At 40.4% G+C, this 14,350-nt stretch overlaps 1 protein-coding gene across 1 annotated transcript; it reads right to left on the bottom strand.

Moving 5' to 3' along the window:
• Positions 1-8,371: 8,371 nt before the first annotated feature.
• LOC116259789 (leucine-rich repeat receptor-like serine/threonine-protein kinase RGI4) lies at positions 8,372-12,866 on the bottom strand. Its single transcript, XM_031637707.2, has 2 exons — positions 9,695-12,866; positions 8,372-9,411 (listed from the first exon to the last, which is right to left on the bottom strand). Exons 1-2 carry the CDS (start codon positions 12,522-12,524, stop codon positions 8,927-8,929), a joined length of 3,315 nt encoding a protein of 1,104 aa, XP_031493567.1. The 5' UTR covers positions 12,525-12,866; the 3' UTR covers positions 8,372-8,926.
• Between the last annotated feature and the right edge of the window lie 1,484 nt (positions 12,867-14,350).

Below are 14,350 nucleotides of genomic sequence, written 5' to 3'. Positions count from 1 at the left end.
TCCCCCTCTCACCGAATCCTTTTCTCTCAGCTTGTGCCTCAGCTTTTGATTCTCAACAAAACCTTCCGTCCATCGTCAATCTCAATATCGTCATTCGATTGAACCACCTTCACAGCGTGATAATTTTTAAAGGTTAATTCACCGCCTTCATGCTCTCAACTGCACCCACTTTGCATCTTATCTGTTTAACTGTAAGTTTTGCCAAAAAAGGGAGAAGGTATGCATGTTTAGGTGAAATTGAGAAGAGGATCTTAGGCTAATTTTGGGGTTTCTTATGGAAGAAGCATCTAAATTTCTCTCTGCTTCCCCAAAATCCTAATGGTTTGTTTTTTTTTTTTCATCACAGACCAATTGATGCGCCTGGGGTTGTCCTGCTTATTTTACACCCACCTAATGTCCTATATGTAACAGTATAAATCATTCTAGACGTATTGGATTGTTCACTTTTGACTTCATTCGAGATGTCGTTCATGAGAGGAGACCTGCTTGCACTATCAAACATTTGGATGTATTGCAATTCCGAATTCATGATTGCAGTTTCTGTTTCTTGGGAATTGATTTATACTGGGCGCCACCTGTCACGTTTCCAAGAACTGATGCAAAAGTTGAGAAGATTACGCTTCCGTAGGATGCATACGTCAAGAAGTTTTTCAAGAAGCATCCCGATTCCAAATACGAGGATGCTATTAGGTTGGTTTTCTCCTTTTTCATTTCCAGTTAGAATATTATGTCCATCTATATTTTTTGGAGATTGGAGGGAGAAAGTGGGGAGGTTTGGAACATGGGCAAAGCCAAAACCAATGTGATACCCAAACAACATGATACAATTTTTTTTCCAAAATTGGATAATAGTTGTCGTATTAAACATGAGGGTGATCTCCGCATCTCCCGAACTTACCTTATCATGAACGAATATTTCACTTGGAGGGCTTTAACGCAATAAAGCGTGTGGGTGTGGTACAGAAATAATATCAAAAGAATCACACGTTAACATACGCGCTGCAGTAATATAAACAATCAGACAAGCCTTACACAAGCAAATTAAACATTTTAATCTTATATTCTCAATAATCGTCAACATCCAAAAAGGATTTTGGTTCCTAACTTGGGTGCAGCACAATGAGAATTTTTTCCATTTGCATTGTGATTCTAATCATGAGCACGATACATACTGTCTCTGTCACTCACTCATGAACTGAGACTGTAGTTGCCAGTCTAAATCTCTAATGGCATAGTTATGGTCAGCTTGCAACTCCTTAGGTGTAATTTTTGACCACAAATATGTTTTCTTGTGCATACAAAATTTCATGCATTTTCGGCTATTGATTTTGACAGATCACCTGTGCAATGCTTGTTGATTCTCTCTCTGCCCCCCCGAGAGAGAGAGAGAGAGAGAGAGAGAGAGAGAGAGAGAATACATGTGCTAGCTTTTGAGCATGTGTAATGCTTTGATGTTTTTGTCATATCAACCTACAACAAAAAATATTTAATCTTCCGAAAGCACATGGCATGCTTGTGCGGGAAGAAAGAACACAAATGAGCCATTATCACTGTGATCCTAGTTTGTGTTGGTAAGAATTTTATTGGGTTTGATTTCTGATTCGGATGCTAGTCGTCTATCGTACTGCATTTTCAACTGATCTTGACTACTGTTGAGTCAATGAATCCATACTGAATTTATGTCTATTATCTCTGTTTTAGCCACTTTTGACATGTCAATGAGCTTGATTTGCCACTTACATGTGCTGCTCAGTGAGAATACTTTTTGCAAAGATCTGATATGAACCTAATCAAATTAAAATTCTGAAATTGAACTCCTTGTCCTAGAATGAAAAGCTATAGGTTTTGAAAGTTTGCTTATCTAAACTGATGCCTCTTGTGACTAGTTAAAACATTCATGATTCAGGTTTCTCCATCCTATATGGGTTTCACTTTTGTTTCTACTTCCACTAGAAATCCCCTCGTTTAAATTGGATTTTTCGTTTTTCCTTGACCAAGTTCTGAGTATTTTCTTGCTGTTTTTCTAATCTAAAATCAACCTCTTTTATTCACTTTGCTTCTTCTTTACCTTAGCTCTTAAAAGCTGTGCAGGTTTAATGGTTTTGATCCACCACCTGCACGTGTTTTTGGCTGGCGTGTGCTTGAGTTGAAAGAACAGGGAGTCAGTGAAGCGGAAGCGACGGCCGTTGCTGATGTATGTGGCTCTTTTCCAAGCATGCAAGCTTTTTGAGCATGTTTTTGTCATATCAACCTACAACAAAAAATCCTTAATCTTCCCAAAGCACATGGCATGCTTGTCTGGGAAGAAAGAACACAAATGAGCCACCATCACTGTGATCCTAGTTTGTGTTGGTAAGAACTTTACTGGGTTTGATTTCTGATTCGGATTCTAGTTGTCTGTCGTGCTGCATTTTCAACTGACTTTGACTACTGTTGAGTCAATGAATCCATACTCAATTTATGTCTATTATATCTGTTTTAGCCACTTTTGACATGTCAGGGATTGACAAAAAAACAAGCTCAAACACCTTTTTAATTTAACATCACAAGCGGGAGCTCTCCATCTTTTGTAGCTTTGCTTCTATGCCTTTCTTTTGCTACCTTGGTATCATGTCAGGGGTTTTGAATCTTAGCGGTCGTGATCCTCCATTGAAATTTTAAAGGTATTGCGTCGATATGCTGTGGATGTTAGGCTTTTGAATCTTAGTAGTGGTGATCTCCTACTGAAAGAAGCAATTTTGCATGACTACCCTGCATTATTCCTATCAAAACTCCCACATTTGATGGACCATGTAATTCGTGATTTTCTCCACGTCTTATAGGTCAAACCAAATTATGGACCCCATTTGGATTCTTGTAATTTGTAAAGCCTATCCAATCAGGTAAGGGAGATGCATTAACCACTGAACCATGATACCTCTCTAGCTATACCTTTTGAGATTGATGGATATTTGCATTATCTTTCAACTCTGTACAGTATAGATTTTACTTTCATGTTAGTCTCAGTCGCTTTCATGTTCGCCTACAGATGGAATACCTTGCTGAGAAGAAAGCCAAGAAGAAGGCCTATATCAGACTGAAGCAACTTGCACGCCTTCAAGAAAAGAAGCCCAACCCGAAGATTCTTGAGATTGTCAAGAAGAAGGAAGAGAAAGAAGCTAGTATGGCTGAAAGGGGGGCAGGGTGGCTGGTAAATGAGCTGGACATAATATGAAGGTTTCTGCCGTTTTTCAGCGTTGGGCCATGTTGAACCCCACCCTCGAAGTTTTAGCCGATCCTCATCACACCTTTTGCAAACTCCAGCAGGTAGTGCACATGCTGAACATGGGTATTGATTGTTTGTGTTTCTCTTGTTTGGATTACCTATCACACTAGCGGTAGATAACAAGTGCCTCCCTGGGGCTACATTGAAGCCACTGGGACACCTAGAGGTACAAATATGCAAAGCACGAGGATGCTGATACATTTAATATTAAAAATTGCATTTGGAAATAATATCGTCTTTCTGAAACTTTTTAAGGTCAAATCCAGTCTTGTGTCCTTGCAAAAACAGTAGAGATGTCAATAGGTTGGATATTCGACCAGACTGTTTCAAAAAAGTGGGATATGGGGAAAAGGTTGAACGTTCAATTAAGAAATCAGATTGGATTCAGATTTAAGAGATAACATCAGTGTTAAATAAATATCAGATTGGATAATAAACAATATGGTTAATGACATTGTCGCTTGGATTTGATTGGGAACTTAAACGTCAGATTTGAATTTAAAAGTTGGTTTAGATTTGAATGTGTTAACATCTGATAAATTAGATTTAACGAACGGTACATTAAATCTGAATCATATCGGTAGTAAGTTAGATAGGATAAAGGGTCATTTTCTTGCATAAAGTGCACTTTTTTATTAGAAAAACTCCAATTAAAGTTGCAGGTTCTGCTTCTAAAGCAGATTAAAAAAGAGGAAGAGAATCTGAAATGCTCCAACTCCAGCATCAATAACATCCAAACAAATGAGTAGTCAAAGGAAAACTCCAACCAACCCCGTCCGCTTGTTATCGGACCTCTAGGATTGGTGGAAGACTCTCGGCCCACTGAAGAATGACACCCAACTCAGATTTGATTGCCATTTAATTAATAACAACCAGAACAAATCAATAAACATTGGCTGGCTGATCCATGTGATCGGATTAACAGGTTTCAGATGCATTCCCCCTTAAGAAAATGAGAGAAATCAGAGGGATTCAGGACATCTAAGTACAATAAGGGGATCTAAAATTATTAGGATCAGGATGACCCAGTGGCCGGACGAACGCTACAATGAACAATAATAAGTCCGGGATTGGAGAAATAATTGCTGCCAGCTAGTTGGACCGAACAGTACAGGTCACGATGGATAGAACTTGCCCCTCCTGTCCTCCAAAAAAAAAACAATAATGAATTGGTCGCTCAGCAGCTGCAACATGGAGCCATGGCGAATATATATATATATATAACAGTTGAAAGATGGACCATGTATATAGCCAAATGATGTTGCTCGATGGCTAATATATCAAAAGTGTGTTGCTAAAAAAAAGTTAGTACATTGATATTAACGATTGTTTATGGTGTGATGACGGCTTATTATAGTTTTAGCGACATTTATGGTCATTTCCTATCTTTCTCCCGTGTGTGTGTGTGTCTCCCATGCGTGTGTGTGTGTGCATGTATATACATATAAAAGATAAGACATAGACACATTTATTTGATTATGACCTGTGAAGATGTAAAATATTTCTCGTTATTTTTATGAAATGTTCGGCTATCTTTATATGAAAAGTGAACTGTATGTGATGTGACGAGTATGATTGCAAGACTTAGTTTGTTGAAGTATACTTCTAGAAGAACTTGAAAAAAAAAAATCAGCAACCTTGGATTTTAATCAATAGTTTAGCTGCAAAAGGTCATATAGATTTGGTTTCGTGCCTATCTTCACGAATGGCCCATGATGATTATATCTGTTCTCAATTTCAACAATATAAAGTATTATAATTAATTTCCCTTTAAGGGACACGCGTTCCTGAGACTCAGGTCCAAGTCCAAGCATTGAACTTACATTTGATATTAGTCTCAATCTTATCAATATAGAACAATTTTTTTTTTACTCCACTCAAACAGAATTTTAACTGCTTCACAATCAATCAGTTGTACACATATAATAAATATAAATGTTATATTTTGACTATGATAACTCTAGTCTCAAGTCATTGTTTCCATTTCTTTAATTATGAAAAGGTTCTATTGAACATTTAATGATGAAAGAGATAAAAAAATTATTTTAGTTGTTTTAATCGTTTATTGTTTATATCCCTTTAATGTAAAGATAAGATTTAGTTGTCCTAGCATATAAAAAAGTGAATTCACATATGGCAAGGATGTTAAGTGCAACCTTAATAAAGGACAATTCTCTCTCTAGAATTGACCAAGTAAAATGGTATCTGTTTTGGGTAAACTTTGATAGAATATTCATTTCATAGTCAAGGAGAAAAACCAATCTCCTTATAACGTAGAACATGATTTACCATCTTCATATTAATGACTTGTACTTTGAAATTTTATGTATCAGTGAGAGTTCTTCACAGGATCAATGCACGGGCTACCCTTTATCATTGGACACCAAGAGTTCCAAAAGGGAAATGAATGATCCATGTTACTGGGCCTTTGCTGAAGTGAGTCAACAAAATGGCATGGTCAATAACCTAAACCCATTCCTCATGTCAGAACTATTTTTAATGCTTAGATCCGATTGTACAACAATACTGTATAGTGCATTCCCTAATAAATCTTTACTTACACATAGGAAAATGTGTCCCTACTCCCTACCTACACAGAAGCCACAAAGTAGGTGAGCTTATAAAATGGGTTAAATGAAGGCACATGTATGGGCAGAGTGAAAGGGGTTTCCATGGGGCCCTGCTTCAATTTCTTTTTTGTTTAAAAAAATTACTTGTAAATTTTATAAAATTTTTCTTATTTTATATAAAAATTTTGAAAAATGATATTTTTGCTCGTGTCAAAATTTAGAAACTTTAATTCAGTTTCCCTCATAAAAAATTTCTGGCTCTTCTTCACATGCATCTAGCTGCGCTGGCATGGGCCCCTTCGAGCTGACCTACCTCCTTTGTTTTGTCACGCTCTACCAGTTCTCGAACCATGGACCAGTTCTAGAAACCCTGGACCTTTCATTATACTTGCCACGTTGCACTCTACCAGTTCTCGAGCCCAGGACCTTTTAATATACCTGCCACGAACAGACCCATCTAACTGGCATCCCGCACAGCTAGGCACATCTCGGTTCCATCCGTTCCATAGTCCGATCAATGAGGTGAGTTGATCTGTATCACAAGTTTCATGGAAAAATGACGAGGGAGGTGCACCAATGTCTTTAGTAGCGGAGCCTCATGTGGGCTTGTAAATTCTGAATTGAGAGTGAGGCTAGACGTATGTGTAGCCATGTGAAGTGCTTCCAATTGACCTAGGCCATGATCCGGAGGTTCTGGCCGGACCTGTCTTCATTTGCCACTTGCTAAAGAATATGTTGCTGCTTTTTCGAGATTAGCTGTTAGGGGTGAACAACTTGTCGAGCTCGACTCGTTAAAGCTCAGTTCGTGAACGAGTTTGAGCCAAGTCATTTTGCTTAATGAGTCGAGTTCGAGTTCATGAGTCGACTCGTTCAAATAATCAAGTCGAGTTCGAGTTCATGAGTCGACACGCAACTGCAGAGTTGAGCTCGAGCTGCTTTTGCCGAGCTATTCTCGAGCCGAGCTCGAGCTCGAGGTTTCATTAGTCGAGCCAATTTTATGCTAGCTGAACTCGGGCTCGACTCTCAACTCGACATTTGTTCACCCCTACTAGCATAAATGCCCCTCAGTAAATGCTTCTCAACCAGAAATTTCTACTATATGGTGCAGGAAGTGTGGCTTTTGTGACAAATGAGCCAACTTTGACTGGGTTGACATACAGCGACAGAACTAAGGCACGGAGCCTCTTTTCACCACTGAACCATGCTTTGAGCGCGTTATAGTTCATTTCTCTCACTGTCACACACAATAATTTTCCAGGTTTTTCACGTTAGTTTGGGAAAAGAAAAGGGACGTTGCAATGAATTCGAAGGAAATGTTTGTCCACGCGTTGAGACGTGATGACATCCTGTAGTATTTCTGGCATTATTTCAGTGTCAGGTTGGCCTCGAGGTACCACCGTACCGATTCGAAGCCACTCTGAGATGACATAGTGCTGTAGTGCCATTGAAAAGATATGAAATTTTTTAGGCCCAACAAAAAATTAAAATTGTGTTTTTTTTAATAATATGTATAAGTTTTTTTATATGAAGTAAAAGTTTGTATACATATCTGCAACCATTTTCATTGATTGGAAGCGAAATGATAATGAAAATGGCGCTAGCAAACGCCAAAACTGCAGCTAAAGTTACATAGACATAGATCTCCTAACCTGAACATGCTTGTTATATAGGGCAGGGAGCAAAAATGCACTAGCAGTCCAGGTTCCGCGTATTTAGACTGATGAATTTGAAAAGTTCTTTAACCTGCAAGATTTCAAAGGGTAGAATTTGAATCTCTGTAAAATCTTATTCACATATCCAAACACAGGAGTTTCGGAGCTGGTTTTCAAGTTTTGGATGATTGAGATCAACTTACATTATTATCTGATTAGATCTTCAGAAGAATATGAAGAATAAGTTTATGAAATATGACTCCACAAAATTCACATATACCCAATTGAATCTATGGGGAGTTTGTTGAATCAACAGCCTGAATAATTCGCTGCACGAAAGTTTTCGGTAATTCTGATGAAAAGGGACACGTACCATATGATGCCTTTTGAAGGTTGCGCTGCCAGATTAGGAGCCGAAAGATAAAGATGAGGAAGAGAACAGAACCATCAAGTTCGATATCCGCAACGCAAAGGCATATAAGCATCACTCTCTTTGACGAGATTCTGACTTTTATATTCGGCCATGTTTTTTCACAAAATTTTGGATTCTTAATACATTTTTCGTCATCGATGTGCTCTACGAAGATTGTGAATCTTGGCATGTTTCTAGAGTATTACCTGGTTCAAGCGAGAGAGAGAGAGGCCCTGCCGTATGGATCAACTGAGGAATATCTGTTCCTTTTTTTCTCATGCAGGCAGAGGCTGTGATCCCACTTAACAGATATTCAGACTTTTCGTTTTCACTTGTTTCTCTTTCAACGAGCAAGTAGCTTCACCCATTCTGCTTTTTGTCGTTGCAACACTCACACAGACACAGACACAGACACGCAGAGAGAGAAGGAGAGGGGGAGAGAGAGAGAGAGAGAGAGAGAGAGAGCACTAAATACATCCAACTGCAATTTTAATTCTCTTTTCATGAGAACCACCAGAAGCAATTCTGAAAAATGCCTATCTTACAGCTTTTACAATTTATATATGTCAAAAGCCTAGCTGTACTCTGAGCTTAGTGGGTGTCTGTCTTCAATTTGACAACCAAAAGAACTGACCAATCCTCTTTCCCCTTCTCCTTCCTCTTCACCACGCTTTGCCATCCTGCTCCATCACGTGCAGTCATGTGGTGCAGACCAAATCACCTTCCAACGTCCCAATAATGCACCCAATGACTGTCGCCATCTATCCCCTTCACGTGGATGTGGGCTTGTCATCCTCCCCCCAACATCTCCTGCCCCCACCAGCAGCCTAGAGCTAAAACCATTCAAACCTGTTCCTTTTCCCCCTTTTTCTTCCTTAACAGCAGCCAAGAACACTACCAACACCCAGGAGAAGAAAAAAAGAAGCCTTGCTTCTGCTATCAGCACTCTCTTTTACTATTTACCATCACTGAATTACCAGTAACTAATGTGCCTCTCCCACTTCATTTCCCACTCTTCTTCTCCTCTTCAATGGAGGTTTATCTTGGTAGAAACAGAGGAAGAGTATGGGAGAGAGGAAGATGAGGAGCATGGAGGCAGCAGCGATCTAGCGCTAGAGACAGTGGATGAGTACTTTGGGAGGTTGTCAGGTTGCTTGTAGACATCAAGCTTATGGGCGTCGCCTGGGAAATCATGGCGGATCTCCTTGAGGAGCGCTGCAACATCTTTCATGGTAGGCCGATCATCCGCGTTGTTGCTAATGCAGAGCAGCGATATGCCCAGAGATTGTAGCATCTCTTGGATCTGCGAGTCTGGCCTTCCTTGCAGCTTAGGATCCAGAACCTCAACCGCGTTGCCTTTACTTTTCAGGTGGTCCTTCACCCACTGAACCAAATGCTGGCCTTCTGGGAAGGTTGGGTCCAGTGGGTGTTTGCCAGTGAGGACTTCCAGGAGGACCACTCCGAAGCTGTAGACATCACTTTTCTCCGTAATGCGTAACATGGATGCATACTCTGCAGCAACGAACAAAACATTCAGGAAACTTGAATTGATTTGAATCAAGAATTGAAGCTTTTGAAAGATAAAGCATGCTTTGTTAACAGCTTTAAGTATTTAAGGACATAAGGAAATCACAAAGAACAGATACATCGAGCAGCACACTTTTACAGATTCAAGCAATTAGTTTCAGCCAGGTGAACGATGAAATTGGGTTAGCATAGAAATCCCACATGCACTTCTCTAACAGCAAATCATTTATAGAAGGAAGAAACTTGGGTGAAGGAAATTTTTTATTACCAGGTGCAATATAGCCATAGGAACCAGCAAGATGTGGAGAGGACCTAGAGTAGCTCATATTATCTTCATTTAGCAACTTAGCGAGCCCAAAGTCGGCCAAGTAAGGCTCGTATCTTTGACCCAATAGAATGTTGTTGGCTTTCACGTCCCTGTGAAGTATGGGAGGTATACAATCATGGTGCAAGTAAGCTAGCCCTTGTGCTGCTCCCAACAAGATATTGTACCTCATCTCCCATTCTACCACCACACCTTTGCCATTCTCATCATGAAGGAGAGAACCCAAACTGCCATTGGGCATGTAATCATACAACAGGAGCTTAGTGCTTCTGTTACTACAGTAGCCCAACAGCCTTACTATGTTCTTGTGCCTTATAGAACCCAGTGTGTTTGTCTCTGAAGCAAAGGCTAGCTCACTGCATTTCTTGCTAGGCCATAATCTCTTTACTGCTATACTGTCACCACCGCAGAGTAATGCTCTGTAAACCACACCAGAACACCCTTTGCCAATGATGTTTCCTGGTATGAGACTTCGTAGTATGTCATCAACTAAAATATCCCTCTTCTGAAAGAGTGTTATGCTCCACGGAGGAGCAATCTCAGGGTCTCCGGTGTCATCAGGTGCGCCATTTCGCACCTTAATCAGCATGTATAGTGCTAGCAACAGCAACAGTGCTGTTGCACTGAGCAGGAGACTCATTGCCAATTTCAGTATGCTGGATTTTGCTGCTGAAGGCATGCGGGAACACGAGTCACCAGAGATGCACAGTGCCGAATTTCCAGTCAGATCACTCAAGGGGAGCTTTTTGAAAAATGGTGTGTCTGGTAAGGCGCCAGAAAAGTTATTAAAACTCACATTGAGTGTCACAAGATTTTGAAGTGTTGAAAGCACAGAGAGATCTCCAGTGAGCAAGTTATGGGACAGATCCAGAGTTCCGAGCTTCACAAGGCCGGAGAATTCACGGGGTATTTGGCCTGTGAGGAAGTTCTTGCTGAGGTTCAGGGAGATTGCCAGAGAAGGGAGCGACCCTAGTTCTGGGGGGATCTCCCCAGTAAATCTATTGCTGCTAAGATCCAAAAGCTGCAATTTACTACACCTGCCAAGTTCTGCAGGGATTCTGCTAGAGAAGTTGTTGTACCCAAGCATGAGCTTAGTCAAGGAAGTGAGTGAACCAAGTGCTGGGGGAAAATCTCCGGTTAGATAATTCTCTGATATGTCAATCACTTGTAGGCCAACCAGCCGGCCAATACTTTCAGGTATGTTTCCGGAGAGGCTGTTTGAATGAAGATCAAGAAACTGAAGGCCTGTGCAGGAAGAGATTTCTGGAGGAATTGATCCAATTAATTGGTTCTGACCCAAATCAAGAAAATTCAAGCTGGACAAGCTTCCGATCTCAGATGGGATTGATCCAGAGAGCCGGTTGTTGCTTGCCCTCAATCGGACCAATGACGTGCAGTTGCCGATCTCTGCCGGGATTGGGCCGGAAAGATCATTGGACAACAGAAGCAACTTTGTAAGGTTTTTCAATGAAAATATCTGTTTGGGGATGGGCCCAACAAGATTATTCTGGGAAAGATCAAGTGCCTCCAAATTTTCACAATCAGCAAGCGTGGATGGGATAGTCCCTTCAATTTTGTTTTCCCACAGATAAAGCAAAGTTAGATTCTTCAGAGTTCCCAACTCTGGAGGTATCTGACCTGTAATCTCATTGTTATCCACCTCGATATGAGTTAGAGCAGTGCATTTAACAAGGCTTGAGGGCAGAGAGCCTGAGATTTGATTGGAGCTCAAGAGGATCTCTTCAAGGTTGGCCAAATTCCCAAAATTTTGAGGGATGCTTCCTGTTAGAGTGTTCATCGACAAATCAATGACAACCAATGAAGAACAGTTGCTGATTTCGGGCGGGATGGTACCAACCAGGCTGTTCTGCCATAGCAGCAGGTTTTGAAGGTTTGAGAGCCTACCCAACTCTCTAGGAATTGAACCTGATAAGGAGTTCTCGTAAAGGTAGATGCTGTCAAGCTGAGGACAATCTCCCAACTCTTTTGGTATTGGGCCTGACAACATGGCTGTGTAGATGGCAAGGGTCTGCAGATTTTTAAGCTGGCCAAGAGTTGTGGGCAGGGGGCCAGTGATGCTGGTTTCAGCCAAGCCCAACATGGTAAGCTCCGTACAGTTGCCAATCTCAGCAGGAAGTGGACCTTGCAGGTTTGCATTCCCACCGGCTCTGAAGACAGTCAAATTCTTCAAGTTTCCTATGCTGGAAGGCACCACACCATTCAACTGGTTGTCGTAGAGAATAAGCCATGACAGACTGGTGAGGTTGCCAATATCAGCAGGGATTGGTCCTTCTAAGAAATTTGAATTCAAGTACAGTTTTTCTAGCCTTGTGAGCCTGCAAATTTCAGTTGGGATGGCACCATTGACCCCATTGTGGCTGAGGTCCAGGAAGGTCAGCTGTGAGAAGTCACCAAACTCTCTTGGGATGGATCCCGTGAGGTTGGCGCCTGTGAGAATCAAGGTCTGCAGGGATTTGAGGGCAGACAAGCCAGAAGGCAAAGGGCCATGAAGTGGGAGAGACCTCAGACTCACCTTGATTACTTCTCCATTGGCATTGCAGAGGATGCCGTACCACTTGCAAGGGTCGCGATCAACAGGGTTCCAATCACGGAGACCTTCAGTTGATCCGTTCAGGCTGTTCTTCCATGCAAGGAGAGCCTGCCCTTCTGGATTCAGCGATTCTATGACGAAGAATTCCAATGAAAGAAACAGGAAGAAGAAGAAGAAGTGAGAGAGGGATACTGATGGGAGGGACGCACGCTTCTCTTCCATGGATTTTGCAAAGGCATTAGAAACCGGATGAGGTTGAGAAGAACAAAGCGCGGATACCCATCAAGTTTTCTTTATACACTTCAACACCCAGATTCTCCGGATCCAAGAAACAGCTAGCTCATTGCAGAGAGGGAGAGAGAGAGAGAGCAAGCAAACAAGATGGAAGCGATTGTATTATGTCCAGTGAGAGAGGGAGCATGTGGAGGGTAGGACGTGTATGGAGCGATTGATTTAAACAAGATGTCGTGGTTGTGTCCTTTTCTATTTTCTTTTTTATTTTCGTCTCTTTTTCCCGCAGATTCAGAGAGAGAGAGAGAGAGAAAGAACTGTTGTTCATGAAACATTTTTATAGATAATAAGAAAAGGGGAAGGTGCGGTAACAGTGGGGTCTTTCTTCTTCCTCCTCTTAATTAATTTGCCATGGCGTTACTTTTGTTCTTAGATGGAGAAAGGAAGCATGTGAGCGGAGGTGATTATATTTTAACACCATTTGCAGATGACCAAAGAAGTTGGCGCTTTGCTGTTCTTCATTTTTATTTCTTTTACTTTTAGCCTTTCGCTATGGAGAGAGAGAGAGAGAGGGGGAGAGGAGTTAGATGGTAGATAACATGCATCACATGGAATGAAGAAAGAAAAAGAGATGAAGGTTAATATATTAACCAGTATTATTAGAGAGAGAGGGAGAGAGATCAGAGTTGCTTTGATCTGCAGACTCCTCCTGATGGAAGCAAGCACAGACTGGAAGCCGAAGCCTGGAAGGGAGAAATTTTATGTTCGGGGGACGCGATGAAGGTCATCTTAGAAAGAAAACTAAAAGGGAGTAAAACGGCGAATGCACATTTCTGATAGCAGATAAAAAATTATAAAGATTTGAGCAGATTTAAACTTCTGTAAACCTTCAGGATTCAACTCAAATTGGATCGTAATTGTTTTTTAACCTCTATCATCGCTTTTATACAGTATTTCTATCGACATAAATGCGAACTTTGTTCATTTTCATACATTTTTGTTTCAATATTGAACCTTCATTATGTTGAATGCATAAATATATATCCACACATTAATGGTTCTTTGAGCACTGTCGACAACTAGAAATGGTCCAGCGGAGTTGTCGGATTCACCTGTACTAATCATATTGAATGATCGGACTGTTTTGGACTTTTGCATTCGTAAAATGCCTAAGATATCAAAAATTTTCATTTTTCTTGTTTTCGGCTTTTGTCGAGGAAGCAAACGCTGGACCACAAGAAGGTCTTCGCATTAGACGTTTCTTGGGAACGTAAAAGTAAGACGCGTTTGATGTACATCCTTTTCCTGCCGCCATTTTATGTGGGGCGGCCAAAATGTGTGGATAAGTTTTCCCTCGGTTCTCTGATCCTCTCATCGCCGTTTTCTTATTAATATTTTTAAATTAAAGAAAAATGCACAAAAATAAATATAAATAAATCGTTCTTAAAATATATTACAGAATTAGAGAAAACAGAGACATGACACCCTTAAATCGAATTGAAATAGATTTGGTATGGATCAGCTATATGATTGTTATAACGCAGTGTTTTACAAAGAGGAAAAACAAATTAAAATATATATATATATTGTCAGATTTTGCTATATATATATATATATATATATATAGTCATCTGGCCATCGGATATTATCAGATGACAAAAAAAATTAAAAAAGGACATTACCGATGTTTACAGTTCTAGTGACAATTTATATTGTTATTCAAGCAATGATTTATGATGTTTTAAGTGACAAGTTATAATTTGATTTTGCTATATATATGGATAATAATCTGGCTGTCGGATATTTTCATATGACAA

This window comes from Nymphaea colorata, chromosome 1 (genome assembly GCF_008831285.2).
Source record: "Nymphaea colorata isolate Beijing-Zhang1983 chromosome 1, ASM883128v2, whole genome shotgun sequence".
NCBI lineage: Eukaryota > Viridiplantae > Streptophyta > Magnoliopsida > Nymphaeales > Nymphaeaceae > Nymphaea > Nymphaea colorata.
Note: the sequence above shows the minus strand (reverse complement) of the source record. Positions and strands in the feature narration are given on the sequence as shown.

What these genes read in the sequence shown, in the direction of transcription:
- LOC116259789 (XM_031637707.2), bottom strand. Translation starts at nt 12,524, where the DNA reads ATGGAAGAGAAGCGTGCGTCCCTCCCATCAGTATCCCTCTCTCACTTC. An exon ending in CTATGGCTATATTGCACCTG is followed by an intron (nt 9,412 to 9,694) that starts GTAATAAAAAAT and finishes TCGTTGCTGCAG; the next exon opens with AGTATGCATCCATGTTACGC.